At 48.1% G+C, this 24,631-nt stretch overlaps 1 protein-coding gene across 1 annotated transcript in view; it reads right to left on the reverse strand.

The window, feature by feature from the left end:
• Positions 1–24,631, reverse strand: part of CACNA1C (calcium voltage-gated channel subunit alpha1 C) — a 636,553-nt gene that overhangs the window by 215,056 nt on the left and 396,866 nt on the right. Inside the window, exons 5-6 of the mRNA XM_021711663.1 lie at positions 12,889–13,047; positions 4,572–4,768 (exon numbers count right to left, since the gene is read on the reverse strand). Coding sequence (XP_021567338.1) covers positions 4,572–4,768; positions 12,889–13,047 — 356 coding nt within the window. The remainder of the gene's footprint in view (positions 1–4,571; positions 4,769–12,888; positions 13,048–24,631) is intronic.

A 24,631-nucleotide genomic window follows, 5' to 3' on the forward strand; every position in this document is an offset into this window, starting at 1 on the left:
TTATCGTAGAGATGAGGTCTCGCTGCCCAGGCGGATCTCGAACCCGTGGGCTCAGGCAGTCCACTCACCTCAGCCTCCCAAAGGCGCGGGATGACAGGCTGAGCCACCGAGCCTGGCTTGACTCTTATTTTGAAGCATGGTTTTCATTCTAAATCGATAGAAAAACTGAATATGGAGAAACTAATGGGGGACACTAGTGGTGGTAGGAAGACGGTGACATGGGACCCCTATGGGGTGAGGAGGAGTGTGGATTCAGGGCTGTGTTTGCAAAGCCTCTTCCAGCAACGTGTGGCATTCTTGGAGGGCCTTAATTAGAAGGGTACTGGGTGAGCTGAGGTCAACAGAATGTTCTCGATAAAGAATCAATCCGGCATCTAGATCTCCAAAGAGCCAGAAAGACGTCTTCTAGTGTGACGCCTACTCAAACCGCCGCCCCATTTCCACTTTTCTCACACGTAACCCTCTTTGGGTGTCCCGAATCACAGGTCCATGACCATGTCATTCTGTTTCCCATGTGCATGGGGCTATCCCAAGTGCTGGGCACAAAGTCAGCACTGAAAGGATATTTAACCCATGGATTTTGTGCTACCTAATTGTGATCCAGTATGGTATAAAAGGGGTAATACTCAGAGTTTCAAACTGCCCTGAGTTCTCAAGACCATGTCTGAGAGTCCTACAGGGAGAGTCCTATAGTCAGCTTGACCCAGCAGCCCCTTATGCCTTTGGAAAGGCACATGCCTAGACCCTAGAAGACAAGCAGTCTTGAATGACATGCAGAAGACTAGGGACGCTTAGTTAAAAAAACACAAGACACAAAAAACACACATCTAAAACTGGAAATGGAAACCAATAGCAATGTTAGCCAACACCGGGTTTTCCCCTCTTTTGTACTACATTGCTCCCAAGAAGGCCAGTGCTTTTTATCCAATCATACACCCCCTACCTACTCACCCATTTTAAAAGAGGCTTGTGCTTTCTGAGAGTAGATGGTGAAGCTTTGGCTTAAGAAGTAATTGCCCAAGGAAACCATACCCCACATCTGAGTTTGAATTTAGTTTCTAAATCCTCAGCATCCACCTCACCTTGTTCTGTCATTTCCAGAATTCTTGAACAGGGCACTAGGTAGAAGAAATGTTTTAAGAAAGTTGCTCAGCCTCTTGGAGCCTCAATCCAATGCATGGCTAATGTCTTTGATAGATGAGGCAATGTTCAAGGATTACTTGACAAAGTGCGATTTCATTTTTAGCCTACTAACCCTTCAAAACCACAACAATGGAATGCGATAATGGATGTCACAGGAAAAGAGAAAGACACTCTGACAATAGACATTCCACAATAAAAGGAGGTGTCTGCCATTTGCTAGTGACCTCCCCTGGGTCCTTCTATCCCAGACCATATCCAGTGACGGACCAGTTGTGTCTCTGATGCTTTCATGACTTCTTTTTTTTTGAGCTGGAGTCACTCCGTCACCCAGGCTGGATGGAGGGCAGTGGCATACTCATGACCACCCCAGCGTCGACCTGCTGGGCTCCGGCGATCCTTCCACCTCAGCCTTCCAAGTAACCAGAACTACAGGCGTGCGCTACCACGCCTGGCTAATTTTTTGATTTATTGTAGAGATGAGGTCTCACCATGTTGCCTGGGCTGGTCTCGAACCCATGGGCTCAGGCAATTCTCTCGCCTCGACCTCCCAAAGTGCTGGGATTACAGGCTTGAGTCACTGTGCCTGGCCACCTATTCTTTCCCCAGGAACATCTGTCCAGCTTTTTGGTGATTTAAAATGAACTCAGCTGTGGGGTTTCTATTCATTGCTATATCTGAAAACCTTGGTTGTTCCTTCCCAAGTCCTTTAGACTTGCCCTTTGGACTTGAAATTCATTCTTCTGAATGAAGACCTTACGTCTCCAGTCTCTTTGGAAACTATCTCCCTAGACGGGCTCAAAAGCATCATACTAGTATTATGTGTTAGGAGTTCTAGGGTTTTCAAACTCCAGTTTGGAAATCAGAATCACCTGGAGAGCTTTTTCAAAATGCAGATACGAGGGCCCTAACTTTGGAGCTTCTAATTCAATGGCTTGGAGGGATGTCTGGGTATTTCTATATTTAGAAAGCCCCATGCTTGATGCTAAAGCACGTTGAGATTTGAGAGTCTGTGGTTTTGAGATACAGGCCTAGAGGCTAAGGAGGAGGGATGCTGGAGGGAAAGGAAGAAAGAGGGAGATGGAAGAAGAAGGAAAAAAGGAAGAAATGGCCAGAGAAAGGTCAAAGCAATTAGATACATTGTCAGAAAACAGGCGCATTGGGCTAGGAAGTGCTTCCATCATGAATACCCAAGCAGGAGGCTCTGTTTCACTTTCAGGTGTGTGTATGGGCATGTAGGTGTGCCCGCACACATGCACACACGTGCACGCAGACACACACAACATGGCCATTTTGGAAAGATGCTGGGAAAATCAGAGAGAGGCATGTCCCATGAGCCTGGGATTGTTTCTTCACCTCTGACACTTTTCCCCGTCCCAGCCTGAGCTCTATCACACACATCCCAGGGGAGAAAGCACAACACAGCTGCCGAAAATTATTAGTTGCAGTTGTGTGCTTCTTGTCACTCCCCACTCTGGCTGTCATTATGACAGCGTTTCTTGGGGTTACATCTGGCTGGTGGGGCACCGGTGGCTTGTGGTGAGGGAGAGGGAGGGAGTGATGGAGAAAGATCACAAACATGCATCAGGGCCGTTAGCAAAGGATGTGATACCTGCTCCTCCTAAACCCCAACCCTGCCACCCGCCCACAATTCTATGCCATGGATGGTTCCATAGCAACTTAAGGTGGGGGTGAACCCCCAAAGCACGGTCTCACGCAACAATTAATCCTAGGGCCACTGGGAAATTTGATTGGCTTTGCTAAATAAAATGAATTTGCCTATGAGTAAGGCGTCCGACTCCTTCTGTCTTAAATTGTTCAAAATCAAGTTCTTATGGAGCACGAGCCCAAGAAATGTTTTCCGTCATTTCATTTTAGTTTGAGGTAGAGGGGTTCTGACCTTTGTCTTCTTTTTGGAAGTATCGCAACGCAGCAACTTTGCCATGGCATGGGTCCAGCCAAGCTGCCATTATTCAGTTTAGAAGGTAGCTCACTTCCCTAGACAGGGCTTCTTAGACTGGACTGGATCTTATTGATGACTGAGTCCAGAGCCTAGGAACACCCCTGGCATGCAAGGACTCTCAATGTTTGCTGGTTACAAGGCACCTGGACAAATTCCAAGTCATCATTTCTAGAGAAGTACAAGTTTCAAAGCAACTGGGCTTTGGCATGTTGACTATAACATAAAAACTGGGAAAGAGGGTTTTAGAATAGGACATGGTGCTTAAAAAAAATGAGAAAACAGAATCCTGGGCACCACATCTCTGTACTGCTATGAAACTCTTCGTTCTGATTCAGGAAGTCAACACCTCTCTTGGCGTTACTGTCTTTCTATCTGGCAGCTCTGCTCCGCAGAAAGCCATTCACTTCACTCTCACTCTTCCCTGCTTTGGTTTGGAGACATGTTCCCTGAGCAGGCTCTCAGATTGTTTTCATGATGGCCAAATAAATTTGACTGTTTGCAAAACTCTGGGGGAGATGGTATTTTTAAGACTGGAAGCCTGCTTGTATTCGCCCAGATTCTGGAGAACAACGCTGGATCCTGGCAAGTCATTTCTCATGCTGAAGTCGGAGATACGACAAAGACTGTATTTCCTGGATTTTTTCCTAATAATGGACTTGACTTTGCCAGAATGGAGATGGCTCAAATATGGAGTGTAGATTTGCTCGTGGGATAGGCTGCGTAAAAATCTGGCACCTCAAATGGCTCAGAGGTCGGCGAAGAACTATTGGCAGCTGGATAATAAAGGGGCATCTTTCAAGTAAATGAGGACTTACTACTGATTGGCTGGCACTCAAGAAGTAGATTTCTAAGTATGTATTGCATAGCCAGCAGCGTGAGTCGATAGAAGTCAAAACAATGCCAATGAATTAGTCTGATGGACTATTTCTACTCTATTAAGATGAAATTAATATGAAAATTGAAAAGCATGCTGTAATTGCTACACAATTCAATACAAATGGTTTCTTTACACGGTTTCTTTTTAAAAGACTGGGTTTGATTTTTTTCTCTTCATCTCTAAGAATTCATAATTCAGCCTCATTGGTCTCTTTTGGGGGAAGAGGAGAGAAAAAGATAAAAGCAGAAAGAACGCTACAATGGGAGGAGGAGCCGAATGAAACTCTCGTGCCAGGCTTGGCCAGCCCACCCACAGGGCATCCACCACGTGCCAGCCAGGGTTTTGCACTAAGGTCAGACAAGCTGAATGACGACATTTTTCTAAGACTGGTGGGTAGGGAGAAGGGACTCATTAGGGTGAAAAGGTCATGCTTTGTTTCTCAGGCAAGACCTAAAAAAACCCAAAGATACTCTCATCAACCATTCCATGAAGATGGGGATGTGACCCCAAGATCACGGGCAGGAGGGAAGAAGGAATGTCTTGCAACCTCTGTGTCCCCCACCCTCCATCTGGCCACCTTCCGTTACGTACCCAGTACAGCACATCCGTCCAGCCCTCCATGGTGATGCACTGGAACACCGTCAGCATGGCAAAGGCGAAATTGTCAAAGTTGGTGATGCCGTGCTTGGGCCCATCCCAGCCAGGCTTGCACACGGTGCCGTTCTGGCACTGCCGCCCGTGGCCTGACTCCAGCGCACATGGGGAAGGATCATCTTCTGCTGGAACATCTCCAGGGGCCAGGAGAAAAGAAGAGTAAATGGGAGAGGAAGGAGGGAGAGAGACAGGCAGAGAAAGAAGAAAAGGCGTCAGAGAGAAAAGTGGCAGGACACGGTTGAGGGGACGGGCAAAAAAATCATGGCAGCCATAGCGCAGAACACCATAGAATCCGTTCCTCCACCTGTGACCTAAGCAACGTAGAAAACTAGGTGTTCATTTTAGACTGCTGTTAACTGAAAGGTCAGCTTTTCAACTAGTTGTTGCAAAAGTGGTATTTTAACCTCAGGAGTGGATTTCAAAGACAGGAAGGCTACTGCCTATAACACAGTATCACGGTCAAAGGGTCAGCCAAAACAGAATGACATCACTATTTCAAGTGGAAATTGTCCCTGAAAATGATAAGAAGTCCATATTTTCTTTTGCTTGGTGATAAAGTATCTACAGACACTGCCATTGGAATACCAGGGTTCAGAGTGAGGGTTATGTTGATCGGAGACTCCTTCCCACAACTAGCTGACCGATCCCATCCAATGATGCTTTCTGACTATTCATGGGTCTATTATATACAGGACAAGATGCATTGCCATGGACACAGGTCACTTTACAGGGAAACAGTCTATAGATGAAGGACAGAAAATATAGCCTGGCTGCAGGGAAAAGCATTACCCGCAGCCGTTTTCAGCCCAGTCTGTGAGAGCACATACTGCCTGTGTTGTGCCTGGCACGTGGGACCTCGCAGTCTGTCCTTTGCTCTCCAGCATGAACACCGCTCAGAAGAGAAGAATCACGTCTTGACCTCTAATCAAGACAGAGTGGTGGTGGGGAACAGGGAGAATACTTCATAGGTACAAACGGGGCTTTTTCCAGCAAACAGTATCACACATTGTCTGTGGCTAAAAGCAGTGCTTAGACAAATTCCACATGCAGGAAGTAGCTACCAGCAAACTACTGGATTAAGATGTGGTTTATATTTTTGGTATGGAGATGGTTGGTAAATTTTTATTTTATTTTTGAGACAGGGTCTCACTTTGTCACCCAGGCTGAATTACAGAGGCACAATCACGGCTTACCACAGCCTCAGCCTCCTGAATAGCTGAGACTGCAGGTACACACCATCAGTTCTGGCAATTTTCTTTTTTGTAGAGACGAGTTTTTGCTGTGTTACCCAGGCTGGTCTCGAGCCCATGGACTCAAGTGATTCTTCTGCCTCAACCTCCCAAAGTGCTGGGATAACAGGCCTGAGCCACCATGTCTGGTGCTTGGTAAATTTAAATAAGGCTTGGCTGATCTAAGAATTTCCCTTATGGTAAAATACTAAGAAAGTTTTGGCCCTGGCTGTTGAAGGCAATAATCGCATGGGATTCACAGACGTTTGTGAAATGAAGGACATTGCCTTGTCCTCATAGAAAGTAATAACAATTCTGTTCCATTGATCTATATGCCTGTTCCTGTACCAATACCAAGCTGTTTTGATGATTGTAGCTTTATAGTAAAGTTTGAAGTCTGGTATTGTGATACCACCTGCTTTGTTTTTTTTTTTTTGCTGAGAATTGTTCTGGCTATTCTTGGACTTTTGTGTTTCCATATGAATTCCTGTGTTGTCTTTTCTAGGTCTGAGAACAATGTTGCTGGTAATTTAATGGGTATTGCATTGAATTTGTAGATTGCCTTAGGTAAGATGGACATCTTCACAATGTTGATTCTTCCAATCCATGAGCATGGGATATTTTTCCATTGTTCGTGTCAGCTTTGACAAAACCATAATAAAAAATATTGATTAATAAAAAATTAAAAAAATTAAAAAATAAAAACAAGCAAAAAAAAAAAGCAAGAAAGTAATAACAATGACAGATGAGACCTCAGTTCTAACAAACAAATAATTGCCTCTGACTACAGTGAAAATATGCACCCAGAAAGAGAATTTGCTTGTCGTTTCTTCATTTCGAGACAGCAGATTGCCTAGGAACTTTTCTTGTTTCATATGTTTCAAAACAATCACCAGTGTGATGATTTTGCCTGTGGGACACAGGCGCTGTGTTGAAAACTGTTGCTTGATTGGCCGTTTCTCAGTTTGTGGCTTTACTTTTGAAACTGTTCACTCCCAGGTGAGTGGATGGCCTGAGCCTGCGGGTTTGAGACCCGCCTGGGCAACTTGGCGAGACCTCATCTGTACAATAAATCAAAAAATTAACCGGGCGTGGTAGTGCGCGCCTGTAGCTCCAGCTCCTTGGAAGGCTGAGGTGGAAGGATCGCCGGAGCCCAGCAGGTGGAGGCTGCGGTGGCCGGGAGCGGCCTCTGCACTCCAGTCTGGACGACCGAGTGAGACTCCAACTCAAAAAAAAAAAGAAGACAGGAAGAGAAATATTATTCCTTAACTTAGAGATAATTCTTAGGAGAGTGGAATTGAGTGCTGTGGTTGAAAAGATACACCCGATTGTGTCTTCCTGGTAGCAGTGGCAGTAATGGCTTCTCCTCCTCCTCTTCTTCCTCCTCTTCTTCTGTCTCGGCTTTCTCAGCTTTATTGAACTGTAATTTACATGCCTTAGAATTCATCAGGGTAAATGTGCAGCTCGATTATTTTTAGTAAATTTACATAGTTGTGCAGCCATTGCCACAATCTGTCTGAAAACACTGCCATCGCCCCCTAAAACTCCGTGAGCCTGTCTGCAGCCAATCCTTGCTCCCATCCCCAGCCCCTAGAAACCAGGTCTGTTTTCTATCTTCATTGTTTTGCCTTACCCAGGAACCTCACCTAAATGGAGTCACACACTACGAGGCTTTGGTGTCCATCTGCTGTCACCCAGCATAATGTTGGGGTCTCATTCGTGCTGTGGCATCTGTCAGTATGGTCTAGTGCTCTTTATTGCTGAGCAGTGTATTTCACTGCATGTTTATTCATTCACCAGTCTGATGGAACGTGGATTGTCTCCAGGTTTGGGCCGTTATGAATCATGTTGCCTCCCGGCTTATGATTGGTCTTGTGTGAGTCCTGTGTCAAGGTCTGCATTACTGGTTCCTGAACTGTTAGAAGGAATGACAATGTTGACACCATGTCCTTGTTCCAAGGTCTGGCTCCCAGGAGGGCTCCATTCATGTAGCTGAACTAAGCTGTCCTCTGGTTACGATTTTCTTTGTGACTTTTGAAATTGTGAAATCCATAGAGATTCAGATGTAAGGCTTTAAAAGGGAAGGACTCTAAAAAGCGAATCCCAAACCTAAAGGATACATGAAAAAGAGGAAAACAAGCACCAGAAACATTGAGAGTTGAGCGACTGGAAGACCAAGAACCAAACAGATCGTAATTTCTGTTGGGTTCTCACCCATTCTAGTCATAGCTTTCTAGAGGAACATGTTTAGTGACCGTGATAAAAGTGCTGGGATGATCAGAAAGATAGGATGGAGGAGTAGTAAAAAAAACCAAACAAAAGAGAAACTTGCATTTTTCTCCTTATGTTTTGCTTTTTTTTTTTTTGAGTTGGAGTCTCACTCTGTCACCCAGGCTGGAATGCAGTGGCATGCTCACGGCTACCCCAGCATTGACCTGCTGGGTTCTGGCGATCCTTCCGCCTCAGCCTTCCAAGTAGCCAGAATTACAGATGCGCACTACCACGCCTGGCTAATTTTTGACTTCTTGTAAAGACGAGGTCTCGCCAAGTTGCCCGGGTGGGTCTTGAACCCGCGGGCTTAGGCAATCCACTCGTCTTGGCTTCCCAAAGTGCTGGGATCACAGGCTGAGCCACTGAGCCTGGCTCATGTTTTGCTTTTTAGTAAAGATGCAGTGAATCTTCCCATTGTGGCTGCTCACCTGACAAAAGTCCCTGTACTTTCAGTTCCTGAAACGGCACAAAGGAGGATGACAGGAAGGCTGCCAAAGTGAATTCTGAGTGTCCTCGAGGAAGGAAAACATATTTGGGGGACTTTACAAACATCTCTGAAAAAGAAAATGGCATCAAGGGGATGTGATCTCAGTAACAGGAGAGGAAGGGCGGGGCTGAGAGAGATGGTCTCAAGGCTCCAGTGCCTCTCTGCTATTTTAAATCTGTCTTGAACAACAATAAAAAAAGGTTTGAGAACAATAAAGAAGCGGTGACGATCTGGTAAAAATAGGTATCTATAAAAAGCACTAAAGGGAACGCTTGAAAAATGTGAACACACACAAATCAGCCGGTCCGGAGACATGCGCTGTAGGGTGAGGGGACATTCATGTCCACGTAAAAATGTGTTGACTTTCTTTTGCAGAATCATGAGGTCCTGGAGAGGAGGGTAGGGACATGAGCTGGGAGAAGGGAACAAAGCAATTCAGGCTCTACGTTTTAAAACAGAAATGAAGGGAGGCAGAGTCATTCTGGAAAGTTCCAATTAAGTTTTCGGTAAAATAACGGAGGCGAAGATGAGGAGAGATCTGGGAAATCTCTCCTGTTGGCAGTTAACTCTAACAAAAACAGGAAATCCCGGGAGAGCCCCAGTTAGCAGTTCCAAGGAGAAATCACCAAAGACAAAAATCAGTTCCTTTTTTTTTTTTAAGGACCCAACTTTAAGGTGTGAATAGAATGAAGATGATTTCATTTCTAGGTTTTGGCCAGCCGATTCTTTGCCAGTCTCAGGGGTAATTATTGTGCTTGGGAAGCTATTCAGAGTGACCTGGCACAGGGCACCATCAAACAGATGGGATGACCAGAAACAAAAGGTACCGGCATATGGTGATGAATCTGTTAAGGAACCAAGAAGGCGCCTTGCAGATGTCTCAGGGATTAGGGACAAGTTGCCTCTTCCGAGACCCTCTTCACCAGGCACTGCCCACTGGAAGGGCAGCTGAGAATAGGACGTCGTTCACTTGACCAGCTCCATTGCATTCTTGTGCAGGCTTTATAGGAACATTGGCTCAACAGCCAATGTGTCCTGAAATCTAGACATACATAAAATTCACACTCTGTGAAATAGTATCAAAGTATAAAAAGAAGAATTTGATGTCAGGCCCATTACAAATTATAACAAGGACTCACAAAGCATTTTTTATATCATCTCCATTGGCAGAAAACAGGGTAATTCTTCGATCCAAATTCTGAAATCTAAAACATTTTTAAGACTCGCCCATTGCAAAGGCTATACAAAACACAAAACAGTCAGGGATTGGTTTCAAAGTCTGCAGGTCTGGGGGCTTCTCTTCCATGGATACGTGGACTTGTCCAGATTCCTGCATGTTTTTCCCTCTTCATCCGCATCGGTGACTGTGTGGGTGAAAGGGCCCCCGATGGCAGTGGTGTCCTGTTCTGTTGGGAGTGACGGAAGGCTCCCTGGCTTGTCATCAGATGGCAGGTTTAGAAATGAGCTCCTGCTTACGGAGTGTTTCAAAGTAAAGGCTTCTGCAGTTGTGTCCTTGGCCCCAGAAGGAAGTCTGGTCCACACGGAAGAGGGAGGTGCCCCTTCCCATGGAGCCTGGTAAACTTCCTCTCTAGAACATGGCTCTCGGTGTCCTCTGACACCCTGACCCTCCTGGCTCATGGCCGTTTCCAGGATGGAAGCCTACTTCTCTTCGGAACTTGTGGGACAAGGACACAGATAATCTGATAAGCCTCACTGAAGGAGGCAAGCAACTTCTCAGTTACTTATCCTGATTGCTCTCAAGTCAGGGTAGACAACACCATCCTAAATTGGTCACTCCAATTGAGGAGGCCAATTCTGATCTTTGTCCTAAGAGCAGAGGAAGCCACGAAAGGTTTCAGTGTTTGAGGCAGCCTTTACATTGGACCCTCTGGCTGTGGCTTGGAGGTGGACTCCCCACGTGGTGTTCTCTTTGTCTACCAAATCCACCATTTTCTGGGCATCCGAAACCACTGAGGCCTGATTACAAAGCCCATGACTTTCAACCAATATTCACAACTGCCTATTCTCAGAGGTCCTTGAAAGAAGCACACTTTGGTTATTTTCCCGTTAGGATGGCAGAAGTCACCCAAAATATTTGGAGCCGTTCTCCTTAGCTTCAGACATCTAACTGCATGGTGGGGCTGCCATCTTTGGTCGATGGCAGAATTTCACCATTTCACTCTTCCCCATTTTGTTGCTGAAAGCCACACCACCAATCATGGCCAGATTGATGGGGAATCTTCGAGACTCCGTATGTCTATGACTAAATGAAGAGTTCGGGTCAAGTGGGTCACTGATCATTTCAACACAATTGCAGAAACTTTAGATACGCTACAGTCAGCTCTAAAGAAAGTCTTAAAATGAACACAACAAGGTCACACAATTAATATAGATGCATGAATTCTGGGTGAGCTACAGATCAAACTGAATAAAAGAAAAGATACGAATTAAAGGGGAACATATTATTCATTATAACATTTGGTATTTCTTTAAACAAGATGGAGTATCTCAGAATTTTAGCTAAGGGCCAGACTTGCTTTTTTCTAATTCTAAAGGGATTCTATTTTTTTTTAAATGATCGTTTATTTTATACAATAACGACTCAAGTAATTTGGAAATTTTCTCTAGGGTGAAAAAACTTTCTCCTCTTAAATAGATTCTCCATAAAAACAGTGAAAACAACTGTGTGATTCTGTAACTATAGGCTTATAGGTTTTTCGTGTGTGGTTCCTTTTATTTGCTTGATTTTTGTTTTTTATTTATTTTTTTCGGACTATGGCCATGTCACCATGACCTAGAAACCTTGCAAATATCCAGTCAATCCATCCGGTTAAACCAGATCACACCATACCAAGTAATCTATTTTGGCTTCTCAATATGAACTTCACTCCTTGTTGTATAGATTCTGTCCCTCTTGACCCCAAAGCGAGAGGGTTCAAATTTAATTTAATGCCTGGGTTGAACGGGAATGAGACACAGTACAGATGGAAAGAAATGAGGTCTCCTTCAATGCTCCAGATAGATGCTCCCCTTTCTCTGCCACGATACCAAAAACTAAGATGACGCATCTTGTTGTTTGAAAAAAACACATAAATCATATTAATTTAACACTGCTAACCCCTTGGGGGCTGGGGATATACATTTTTTTAAACACGTTCTTTGTGTGAAACTGCTTTCTACGTCTTTTTAAAAGCCTTGTCAATTTCTGTTTAAGTGGTTTTTTTTTTAAAAGGTCAAGCTGAGATATTAGCAACTTAAGCAGCAGTTTGTAGCGTATCCTGCAAGCCAGAAACTCCAGTGTTACTCAGGGAAGTGCTTAATGAGCCAGCGTTGCTTGTTAAATGCATTGATTTATGGTAGGAACGTGAGGAGAGAAGGCTCAAAAAGCAAAGGACTGAGGAGTCCCGGGGTTTAGTTGAGCCTTCTCCTTGGAAAGAAGAAGCTTGGTTGCCAGCAAGGGGGTGATTCCGCAGCCCTCCCCCTCTACCCGGATAGGATTCCTGGGGCTTCTACCCGTGAACGCAGAAGCAGAAACCTTAATTGTCGAGAAGCCGGGGCCAACCCTAGGATAAAAACATCAGTTGGGTCAGGTCAGAACCGCCTCAAACCAGGCAGAAGCACTGATGGAGCAGACATGTACACAGTCTCCAGGTCAGTTCTGATTTTGAATTTAGGGTTGGCTCAAAAGGTGGTTGACAGACAAAACATAGGTTCCTTATTCTTTCAATGTTTCTCAAATTGTGTAGCTCATTTAAACAGTGTCTGGTCGTGCTAACAAAGTTTGCATCTGGCTTTTGTTTGAGATGGAGTCTCACTTTGTCACTCAGACTGGAGTGCAGTCACAGGGTCACGGCTACCACGGCCTTGACCTTCTGGGCTCAGGCGAGACTACAGACACGTACCACCACACGGGGCTCAACTGAAAATTTTTCGTAGAGACAGGATTTCACCATGTTGCCCAGGCTGGTCTCGAACTCCTGGGCTCAAGCAGTCCTCTCACTTTGGCCTCCCAAAGTGCGGAGGTTACAGGATGAGCCACCGTACCTGGCCTGCATTTGGCCATTTTAACAGAGATTAAAACCAACGTTGGAACTGAGAGAAAGGAATACCAATTTCTGCCCCGCCCCTTAACCACAGAATGGACACCTGGCATTCGAACGACGGCAGCTTCTCTGGTCCCGCAGGTCACATAGTGGCAGCACGCCCAGAAGCACGGTGAACAGCCACACGTGGCCTGTGGGGCGCTCACCACGTGGCCCCGTCTTACCTGTTATCCCCTCCTGGTTGTAGCACGTCTTGTGCATCTTCCCCATGAAGAGTTCCAGGCCGATAATGGCGTAGATAATAATGACAAACAGCACGAGCAGGGCGATATGCAGCAGGGGGACCATGGCCTTGATGATGGAGTTCAGAACCACCTGGAGACCTGCAGGGACAGAGTCACCGTCAGCAACGCGAGCGAGGATGTCGGCTCCCACCTATGGAACCTAGCGCCATCTTGGATGCCGTGTGGATGTGATCTCCCGTCCCCCTCCCAGCAGCTCTGCCAGGGAGGTTTCACAAGCCCCGTTTTTCAGACGAGGACACTGAGGCTTGAGTGACAGAGCAGGCCAGAGAGTGACGGAGTAGGGATCTAAACCCAGGCTGGCCTGACTCCAAATCTGCCTTGAAGACACAGCCGAAGGAAAGGCCTGCCAGATGCTGTACTTCCAAGGGGATGAACGTGTTGTTTTCATCCGTAATGATCACATTAGAAGATAACCGGGCATCTTTTTCTCCTAGAGCAGCGTCTCAGCACAGTCAAAGTCAACTCGCTCTGGCTAGAGACGGCCAGGGACTTACTGACCTCTTAAGGTTGGGACTAAGAAGAGTTCTAAAGATGGCGGTGGTGACAGCTGCAACTGTATAGTGAGTTGCAGAGGTGTCCGCTGAGGAGGGGGTGTTCTACGTGCTAATTACAAAAGTGGGAGAGAAAATCCCAAGCCCAGGCATCAGGGGGGCATCTTAGCAGCCCTCAGCGCCATGGCCTCTCATGGCAAGACAATGGTGACCGTGGGAGACGCCAGTTGGAAGGCTCTCCACTTGCCCGCAGTCAGAGGGGTTGGGTTCATTGGCTACCTCAGGCCTGCTGGAACCTCGAATGGCCTCCCCTATTCTAGGATGAAGGCCCTGCGGGGTCTGGGCCTGCCCACCCCCCCACCCACTGCCTGCTCCCAACTCACACAGACGGTGGCTGGGAGCCATCACCACCCTTCACAACCACGTGAAGATACCTAGGGCCACTGAGCTGTACACTTAAAAATGGTTAAAATGCTAAATCTGGTAACGTACGTATTACCATAAAAAAAAGTTTAAGGAGTACCGGATCACTTCAGGAAAGGAAAAAAAAAGAGTCAGTGAAAATCCTATTGGGCACACGGGTCTTGTCAGTGTGTCTGTAGGCGTGCACTGTTGTCTAAAGGGGAGAAGAGCCCTCTTACGTATAAGCTTGACTGCACCATAAATAACACACTGAGAATGCTACTCATTTAAAGAAGTCTTCGTTTATAAATGGCGGGAAGGTGGTTTCCAGTGTCCTCTCCAGATGACACCCAACCCCAAGAGAATCACGTGAGATTCCTGCCCACAGCGAGCGCACTGGGTCTTCATATCCTAGGAGAGACATGGTGGAGAGGGCAGTCCTCCCTCCTTCAGCTGGGCCAGTCGTGCAGCGTCATACCGTGGGCCACGTCTGACACGGACAGGAGTGGACGCCCCCTCGGAGTCACACTGCAGGTGCCACTTTTTGTGTCTCTCCCAGCCTCCCCAGTGCGTGTGGTGTGGGGATTTCATCTTGGGGTTTACCCACCGCCCTCACCGCTGGGCAAACAAAGCCTGGATCACCCTCTCCCCACACCCGCAGGCAGTCCCCCATTCTTTGTGCCCTGGTGGAGTGATTTTCACAAGGCTAATGAGAAGAATTCTTCCCAGCTATTAAGCCAAGCTGGGGTGGGGGGAAGGGAAGAAGAGAAAAGCTGGAATAATTTTACCTGTGAATTAATGAGAGTGCTTTGCAGCCTCCCATTAGAACAAGATGTTTTCAGATCCGAATGATTCCATTAATTAGCAAGTTGTACACACATTAGTGGTAACGAATGCACATGAAAAAGTGGAAAACCGAACTGCAAAGCCACTTTCAGAGGTGTCTGCTGGGAAGGGGGTGTTCCCAGTGCTAATTACAGAAGCGGGAGAGAAAATCCCAAGCCCAGGCACGAGGGGAGCGTCTTAGCAGGCCTCAGTGCCATGGCCTCTCATAGCAAGACAATGGTGACCGTGGGAGACGCCAGTTGGAAGGCTCTCCACTAGGCCACGGCCGGAGGGGCTGGTTCACTGGCCGCCTCGGGCCTGCTGGAACCTTGAATGGCTTCCCCTGAAGGCCCTGTGGGGTCTGGGCCTGCCCATCTATCCACCCACTGCCTGTTCCCAACTCCAGTAAAACAGCTTTTCTTTCTTTTTTTTTAGAGACAGGGTCTTGTTCTGTTGCCCAGGCTGTAGTGCGGTGCGGCTCCTAACTCTTTGCAACCTTGACCTCCTGGGCTCCAGCAATCCTCCTGCCTCAGCCTCTTGAGTAGCTGAGACTGACTACAGGTGTGTGCCACCATGCCTGGCTGATTTTTTAAAAATGTTCATAGAGACGGGAATCTCACTATGTTACCCAGGCCAGTCTCAAACTCCTCAAGCAATCCTTCCACCTTAGCCTCCCAAAGCGCTGAGATTACAGGCATGAGCCGTGGCACCTGGCTGGCTTCTCTTTTCAAGATGCACATATGGGATGTTTCCTCCCACCACTGGACCACCACGCATGCTGTTCCCTCTGCCTGGAATGCTTTTCCCCAATTCCCTCCTACTTATCTTTCAGCTCTGAGCCAGAGTATCTCTTTCCTGAGGATCCTTCCCCCCAGCGCCCAGACCAGAGAAGTTTCCTATGTGATATGTCTTCTTGGAAACATTCCTTTTCCCTTGGAGTATACCCCTAGTTTGAAATGTTGTTCCTTAAAGTGACTGTAAAACCTGCATATCTGGCTCTCAGATCAGGCCGAGTCTTTGAAGACAGTGACAGTGTCTGCTCTTTTCCTTGTCTTATCACTAAGGCCTGTCTTGGCACTGAGTACACAGCGGGCACTCAGGAAATATTTGCCGAGGGAGTGTCAACGCTTATCCTCTAGGCCGGGCGTGGTGGCTCACGCCTGTCATCCCAGCACTTTGGGAGGCCAAGGCGGGAGGATCACTTTGAGCTCAAGAGTTCAAACCAGCCTAGGCAATGTAGTGAGACCCCCCCATCTCTGCAAAGAAATATTTTTAAAAAGTAGCCAGGTGTGGTGGTGTGCACCCATAGTTCCAGATACAGTGGAAGGATCACCCAAGTCCACCAAGTCGAGGCTGCGGTAAGCTGTGATCGTGCTACCGCACCCCAGCCCGGGTGATAGTGAGACCCCGACTCAAAAACAAAAGACAAAACAAAACAACAACTTATCTAAATAAAAGCTACTGCTGTCACGAGTGGGGGGGCCGTGGCTGCCCTGGGGTCTTCTTCCCAGGTGGGTGTGTAACGGACAGGTGAGTTTCAGGATCTGCAGCAGAGGACAGAGGCTGCCAAGCAGGCTGCCGGGAGATCAAGTGGAATCGAAGCAGGCTGTGGGCCTTATTTCACATGGAAGTGATGCCATCAGACTCCCTACAAAGAGCTCTGTTGTTCTTCGTGTCCCTGTCACGCCCCCACCTGAGCATCTAGGCCAGAAATCTGATTTTCTAGACTCCTCCCACCCAGTCACCAAGTCCTGCCGGTTTGGTTCTGAGGTATCTTTAGACATGTCATAAATTATTCTTGCTCTATAAATAATACATGCCAATTACTGAAAAAAAACCAGGGGAACACTTATTACAGAGAAATTAGAAAACAAAGGGAATCAAGACAATAATAATAATAATAATAATAATAAGGCAATCACTCACTGTCCCACCACCCTGAGAGAGCCACTGTTGGCCTTTGGGTCCGTGATTTGTTTTCTTCCTCTCTGGCTCCTTGGTGTTGGTTGTTGGGCTCACAGGTCTCCCTACTTTCAGTGTGGCCATCTTTGTGCTGCAGTTAGAGTGCTCCCCCAAAGTACACACTGGAGCGCATCACTTCCCATCTGAGGTCACCCCGTGACTCTCACCTGCCGGCAACACTCACCTGCCGCCTTCCCCATGTGGATGTCCTGTGTCTCCCAGTTTATACCTTCTGCTCCAGTGATCTACCAGGCGTCTGAAGCTCTCTGGCTTCATGCCGGTGGGCCCAGCACATGCTGTTCCCCCCGCCTGGAATGCCGTTCCCTCCTAACCGAGAGTCCTTGGGTCTCATTGTGTCTTCTTGTCTCTGCATCTCAGGCACGTGGCAAGGACCCTGTGCACAGATGGCTAAGTCACGTTTGTGAGCACAGGGGCCCTTCGGGAGACAGAGGTCACGAGAATGAAGGAACTGGAAACCACGTCATTCCATGATCCTTAGGAGAAACCAAAGATGCTTTCTTGGGACAAAAATAAGTCTCATGGAATGAGGGAAAAGTACAGGCAGAGATGGTGACGCCAGTGATTTTCACATGATCTAAACTGCTATTCTGAGGACGAGGGGTTAGGTGATTCCTGCCTGACCACAGAGATGGAACTAGGAACAACTAGGAAGTATCCAGGAACAACTTGGGTTCAAAACAAATAAACGCTGTCCAAAAGCAGACTTGTCTGAAGGTGGAGTGGGCGCTTTAAGAGGCAGTGGGTTCCCCATCGGCAGGGGTATTCAAGCAGGAACTGAATAAGCGTTTGAGGAGGTGCCTGGGTGGGAATTCCGTCATAGGGTAAAGGATGGCCCTCCGGACACAAAAGGCCCCGGAGGCCCCTAAAACTCATGAATACATTCTGAAGACCCACAGCTCCTAGCACTCCTCCTGGCAACAACCCTGGGAAGTGGGTACTATTTCTTTTATTCATTTCTTTTTTTGAGTTGGAGTCTCACTGTCACCCAGGCTGAAGTGCAGTGGCCACCGCATCCTCAACCTGCTGGGCTCAGGCGATCCTTCTGCCTCAGCCTTCCAAGTAGCTGGAACCATGGGCACGCACCACCACACCTGGCTAATTTGTTGATTTACTGTAGGGTCGAGGTCTCACTAAGTTGCCCAGCCTGGTCTTGAGCCCCTGGGATCAGGCAATCCTCTTGCCTTGGCCTCCCAAAGTGCCGGGATGCAGGCTCGAGGCACTGCGCCAGGCCCTATTTCATTCTTTCCTTTCATTTTCTCCTGGCAACAACCCTAGCAAGCAGGTACTATTACTATTAGGAACCATATTTCACAGAAGAGACGAGGGCGTCCCAAGAGGCGAGGAAGTGGCAGCATGGCACTCAGTGCCGTGCCGTCTGGGTCCCGAGCCTGTGGCTTCCCTATTATGCGAAATGTCTTTCCATGCCTCTAGGGCTGCGGTGCTCAGTTTCCACAACCTGTGTCTATGAAGAGTAGTCACAGGGATGGAACCAGGACCAGCTCGGAGGTAGCTGGGAGAGACTTAGATTCAACACAAATAAAGTATCTGAAGATGGAGTGGGGTGCTTTAAGGGATAGTGAGTTCCCCATCCTCAGGGGTACTCAAGCAATGACTGAATAAGCGCTTGAGGAAGTGTCTGGGTGCAGAATCTGCTGGAAAGGCAGGGGAGCCTATTTGAGTCCCTGCTCCCAGGAGAGCCCAGATGTTTCTAAGGCCGGTCCAGGAAAGGCTCATAGGCTCTGTGTGCCTGGGGGGAGGCAGGGGAAGTGGGGAGAGCCAGGCTGGCGTGTGAGGGTGCAGGGCCAGAATTCCCCCTCACGCAGAGGGTGGCTCTCTGGGCCGGGATGTTTCATCACTTCTTCTTGGGATTGGCCCACAGCTGCCCCAGACACGGCTCCTCCGACTCAAGTTCTCATTTGGAAAACACACGACGTCTCTCCTCCCAAGTGTTCTCCCCAGATAGGCCACACTCGTGGCTGATAAGTGGATGCCGAGCCCTTCTTCAGGGCTGGCTGCTCGTGTTGGTGAAAGTAGAAATGGGTCCTAGATAAGCCTGGGAAGCAACCGCTGTCAAACACCCTGTGAACACAAGATCATTATCGGCCCATGCGTAGGACGAGCTTATTTTCCTAGCCCCAAATCGGGATATGCGATCTAACAAAGCCATGTGTGTTCATGAGCCCAATAATAAGATAGCCTGTGTGACATGAAGCTATACCGGAAAATCTGGAACATTCGGCTCCACACGAGGACCTAACCCCATGTAATCGAGAAATCCAGTCTCGCTCATTTGCAGTTCATGTCAGATGACCTCCTCTTGCTGGGTAAGAAGACCCCCGTGCCAAGATGACAGCAAGACCTTCCAGGGAGCCAGGGAGGCGGCATCATTCCAAGCTGGGTTTAGGAAAAGGAGTGTGATGGAGTTCAGTGGGCGGATACAATCTTTTTCTACCTGTTACGCCACTGCCTGCATTTCCTCTGGGTGCCACTTGAAAATGTCAGGTTAGAGAAGGCCTGGAGGACCTGCATATTGCAATCACCCTGCTTCTCCTTGTAAGGTCAGGAGAAGCTGTCAATTACGGAAAGCATAACCCGGCATCTTTCTCGAAGATGGTGATGAGATCAGTCTGGCGATGCCCAGGTTAGCTGAGCCTGGGGCTTCCACAGCGGGGTCCAGGCAGTCCGCCGTGACAGGTATAAGGTCAAGCACAGGTCACACACTCTTTGGTTTTATAAAAGAGTATCTCAGCAAGATCTGCTCTGAGGATAAATCATTCTGCTCAGGGGCCCAAGGGTAACATCAAGGAGTAGTTTTGAATATGACTTTATTATAGGCCAGGCGTGATAGCTCAAGCCTGTAATCCTAGCACTTTGGGAGGCTGAGGTGAGAGGACTGCCTGAGCCCACGGGTTCGAGAACAGCCTGGGCAACTTGGCGAGATCTTGTCTCTACAATAAACCAAAAAATAAATTAGCCAGGCGTGGTGGTGCATGCCTGTGGTTCCAGCTACTTGGAAGACTGAGGTGGAAGGAAAGCCTGAGCCCAGCAGGTCGACGCTGAGGTGGCCATGAGTGTGCCACTGCACTCCAGCCTGGGTGACGGAGTGAGACTCCAACTCAAAGTAAAAAAAGGAAAGACTTTATTTTATTTTTTGAGACAGGGTTTCACTCCTTTGCCCGGGCTAGAGTACAGTAGCATGATCACAGCTTATTGTAGCCTTGATCTTCTAAGCTCCAACGATCCTCCCAAATAGCTGGGACTACAGGAGTGCACCACCATGTCCAGCTAATTTTTCTGTTTTTTTGTTTGGTTTTGTTTTTTTGTAGAGATGAGGTCTTGCTTTTGTTGCTCAAGCTGATCTTGAACTCCTGGCCTCAAGCGATCCTCTCACCTCAGCCTCCCAAAATATTGGGATTGTGGGCATGAGTCACCACACCTGGTTCATAAATGACTTTATGAGCAAGAGGCTGAGAAAAAGGAACAGTGAAAACTTACTGGGGCTGGAAGCTGGGAGGTAAAGGGCAGAAGTGTTTCTTGGTCCAGAGTTGCACTTAGGGCTGTGTTCTTTCGTGTAAACTCCACCCCCCTATAGGTTCCCCTTTGAATTCATATTTTAAGTAATTCTGCAATGAAAAGGGAGGGAGAAAGGGGACAATAATTGAAGACCCTAAATTGGAGATTGCTGCTAATGTCAGTTTGGTTTCATTGGTCAGATGCCACCTTGACTCGTGGCTTTTCTGCTGATGGCTAGGCACCAGGTGAGATGCAGCCAATACAGAAAGTCTAGATGACAAAGAATGTCCAGGCAACCTCCAACTGAGAGAAAGCCCTTTTAAGTGGGACAGCCCATTCCCGAAGCAGTCAGAACTTCCCAGGGAAGCTGCTAGCTCAGGACCCTGCTGTGTTTCAGAGCCATCATTAAGAAGACATCTCCAAGCTGGGTGCAGAGTCTCATACCTGTAATCCCAGCACTTTGGGAGGCTGAGGCGAGAGGATTGCCCGAGCCCAGGGTTAGAGACCAGCCTGGGCAACATGGTGAGACCTTGCCTCTATGATAAATCAAAAAATTAGCCGGATGTGGTGGTGTACGCCTGTAGTTCCAACTACTTGGAAGGCTGAGGCAGAAGGATCGCCTCAGCCCAGCAGGTCGAGGCTGTGGTGGCCATGAGTATGCCACTGCACTCCAGCCTGAGCGACAGAGAGATTCCAACTCAAAAAAAAAACAAAAAGAAGACATCACCGCACGCTCCCAACCAACTACTCAGACTTGATGGTTCCAGGCCAGCCTTAGAAAAGCAATAAAGGTGATCAAGAAGGCTCGATGACAGAATCCATGAGGAAATAAGGCTGAGAATCACTGAACTAGGAAGAGACAAGCTTGGGTTTAGGGCAGAGGTGTGTCCTAGTTTCTCACAGATGATCTCAAAGTCTGCAGGAAGATGACTGTGGAATCACCTAACCCAGCACCTTCATTTTCACTCACTCAAAGACTACGTATTGATCTATGTTGTGTGGCCATGAGCTATTGAGTGTAGGGACGGTGACTAGGTGGCCAGCAGGGCTTGCCCTCCAGAACCTGCAGGGAGCCAGACATTCATCAAATAATCACACAACTGATGCATAGTGACAGGCTCTGTGAGGAGCCTTAAAGGAACAAAGTGGTGCATCACCAGGGTCCTCCTTTGGCATGGAGGGCACATGGAGCCTTCCTCAGGAAGAGAATTGGAGGCTGAACTAAAGGCAGAAGGAAGAAGAGGACCTGGTTGGCTGAGCGCCTGTAGATGGTCCTGGTAGCAACCCCTGTGGGATCCAGACGATGAGGTTGCCTGCATGGCTGAGGACGTGCCCAGGGCTCTGTGTGTGTCAGCCCCATGCCTTTCCCTGGCTTTGTTCTGCCTCTTAAAAGAAACCACTGGAAGAGTTCTGGGAAATCACTCCATTGCTTTTGTGTGACATCAGGGGAAGCAGAAATGACTTTCCCTTTCCGGGAAACCAATGCAGGAAGCAATGAGGAAGGCTCTCGGGACACCTTCCTTGCTGGTAAAATGGAGGAAATAATCCCCAGCGGATGCCACAGCGAGAGCACAGGAAAGAAAATAATGAGGCCAGCAGCCCTCGACCTCCCTGCTGGCTGAACTGCAACCTCACGGCAGACTCAATCCAACTGAGGAGAGAGACGTGGCAGCATATAAGATTCAGCCAATCCAGAAAGTCCAGTTGACAAGGAGTGTCCAGGCAACTGCCAACCGGGAGAAAAGCCCTTCTAAATGGGACCTCCCATTCCTGATGCAGTCAGGACTCCCCAGGGAAGCTGCTAGCTCGGGGCCCTGCTGTGTTTCAAATCCATTAGTAAGAAGACGTCCCCATGTCCAGGACTGCGGAAGGAGCCAGGATGTGCCCCACTCTTGGGCCGTTGTCCCTGGGAGCTTAGGGAAGCCACTCCTTGATTGAAGCTGGCTGTCCCGGGAGAACGGAAGCAAAACACCATATTGCTTCCGCCAGATGTCTGATGAGCTGAATGATTAGCTGAAAGGCTGGTCCCCGCAAAGTGAGTTATGCCTTCTGTATTTCCCGGCAAACTTTTAAACAAGTTCAAAATAATGGAGTCACTAGATGGTGAGCAAATTCTAAGCTTCCTTACAAGTCTTTCATCTCAGAGTTGGACATTATCTGAAAAAATATAGATTTTCCTTAAGACGGGTGTTCAAAGCTGGGTGTGGTGGCTCATACCTATAATTGCAAAGCTTTGGGAGGCCAAGGTGGGAGGATCCCTTAAGGCCAGGAGCGTGAGACTAGCTTGGGTAACACAGTGAGACCCTCACCCTGTGCCCAACCCTGTCGCTACAAAAATAAAATAAAATGATAGCCAAGCATGCTGGCATGCGCCTGTAGTCTCAGCTATTCCGGATTGTTATTCTTCATATGGGGTGGGGTTCTGAGTTTTCTGGTTTTTTCTTTTTCTTTCTTTCTTTTTTTTTTTTTTCGAGTTGAGGTCTCACACTGTTACCCACACTGGAGCGCAGTGGCACAATCACAGCTCACCACAACCTTGACCTCCTGGATTCAAATGATGCTTCTGCCTCAACCTCTCAAGTAGCTGGGATTATAGGTGTGCGCTACCATGTCTGGCTAATTAAAAAAAAAAATTTTTGTAGAGACAAGGTCTTGCTATGTTGCCCAAGCTGGTCTCAAACTCCTGGGCTCAAGCAGTCCCCCTGCCTCAGCTTCCCAGAGTGCCGGGATTACAGGTGTGAGACACTACACCTGGCCTTTTCTCTTTTTCTTTTTTAGAGACAGAGTCTGGCTCTACCACCCAGGCTGGATTGCAGTGGCATGATCACGGCTCACTGCAAGCTGGACCTCCTGGGCTCAGGCGATCCTCCCACCCCAGCCTCCTGAAGTGCTGGGATTGCAGACGTGAGACATTGCACCTGACCTGAGTTTTCATTTCTAACCAGGTTCCAGGTGACACCAAAACTGCTGCTCCTTGGACCACACAGCCAGGTCCTGGCGCTAACTGGCTATCCTGAGAGGCTGCGGTCATCTTGTCCAGCCCTGCTGAGTTTCTAAGTCACTCGTAAGCAGCGACCAAGTTTTCTTTGGCGTGGGAGTGATCCTTGTCACACCACTCTTGCAGGTAATTTGCATAATCAGTAAGGCACGTGATACTAACATTGGTTGCAGAAAATACCACATACCAACCGGCATGAGGGTACTATGGTGCTATTTATTACACCGTTTGCTTTTATTTATTTTTGTAAACACAGGATCACGGCAGAGGGCGGGACGGGTGACATACTCCTGCACCTATATACCTATTTACCTACCCAGGGAGCATAAGTGATGTATGCCAGAGTTACTTGTGCCACCAGTAATAAAAGCCATTCAATAAGAGTTATGGGCTGGGCTCAGTGTCTCCCAGCATTTTGGGAGGCCGAGGCGAGTGGATTGCCCGAGCCCGTGGGTTTGAGACCAGCCTGGGCACCTTGGCAAGACCTCATCGCTACAATAAATCAAAAAATTAGTCGGGCGTGGTAGTGTGTGCCTGTAGTTCTGACTACATGGAAGGCTGAGGTGGAAGGATCGCCAGAGCCCAGCAGGTCGACGCTGGGGTGGCTGTGAGCGTGCCACTGTGCTCCAGTCTGGGCTCCAACTCAAAAAAAAAAAAAAAAAAAATAGAGTTATGGAAGGGACTCGCAACGCTGCGACTCTATAGGCATGAAGAGCTCACTGCAACTTCCTTCTTGCCGGTGGCTTCTATCATTTCCCAAACTCACAGTGACTGATGGCCCCTGACTGTCCATCCCCTGCCCTTGCATGGCTGTGATTTTCTTTGGCCTCCTTGACATGGCTGACAATTCCCTTCTTTTCGATACACTTTTCTCTCTTGGTCTCCACAACAGTGTACCATTTTTGTTCTTCTCCAGCTCCTTTGTTCCCCTCCTCCCTTCTGGGGCTCCTTGAGGCGGAGGAAAACACAAAGACAAAAAGGAGTCTGTCCCTATCCATGAGCCGCTTTCAGGAAGTCAGGGTGGCAGACATGGAAACAGCTCACTGAAAACCAGGTGGTGTTTCTTCTTCTTTTTTTTTTTTTGAGTTAGAATCTCACTCCGTTGCCCATAGTGGAGTGCGGTGGCCTCTCCTATGGCCTCCAAAAGTGCTGGGGTGACAGGCATGAGCCCCATGACCGACCTTCACAACCCTATCAGGGCCCTACCACGAGGCCCACTCCATTAGTTAACCTGGGACCATGGAGAGTGCATCTGTAGTCGCCCACTGAGTCTGCGATGGGGGAGGGCCTTGCACTGAGGCCTGTCTCTGCTGTGGTGCCCACCCCTCTGCCCAGCTCGATCCCCAGGGTGGATCTGCACACTCCTCCCAGGGACCACCTCGGGGAAAGGAAGGATGTGACTCTCAACTATCAGGGAGGGCCAGCCAGGCGACTCACACCTATCTCCTCA

This window comes from Carlito syrichta, unplaced genomic scaffold (genome assembly GCF_000164805.1).
Source record: "Carlito syrichta isolate Samal-C Ts95f unplaced genomic scaffold, Tarsius_syrichta-2.0.1 Scaffold302444, whole genome shotgun sequence".
Lineage (NCBI taxonomy): Eukaryota > Metazoa > Chordata > Mammalia > Primates > Tarsiidae > Carlito > Carlito syrichta.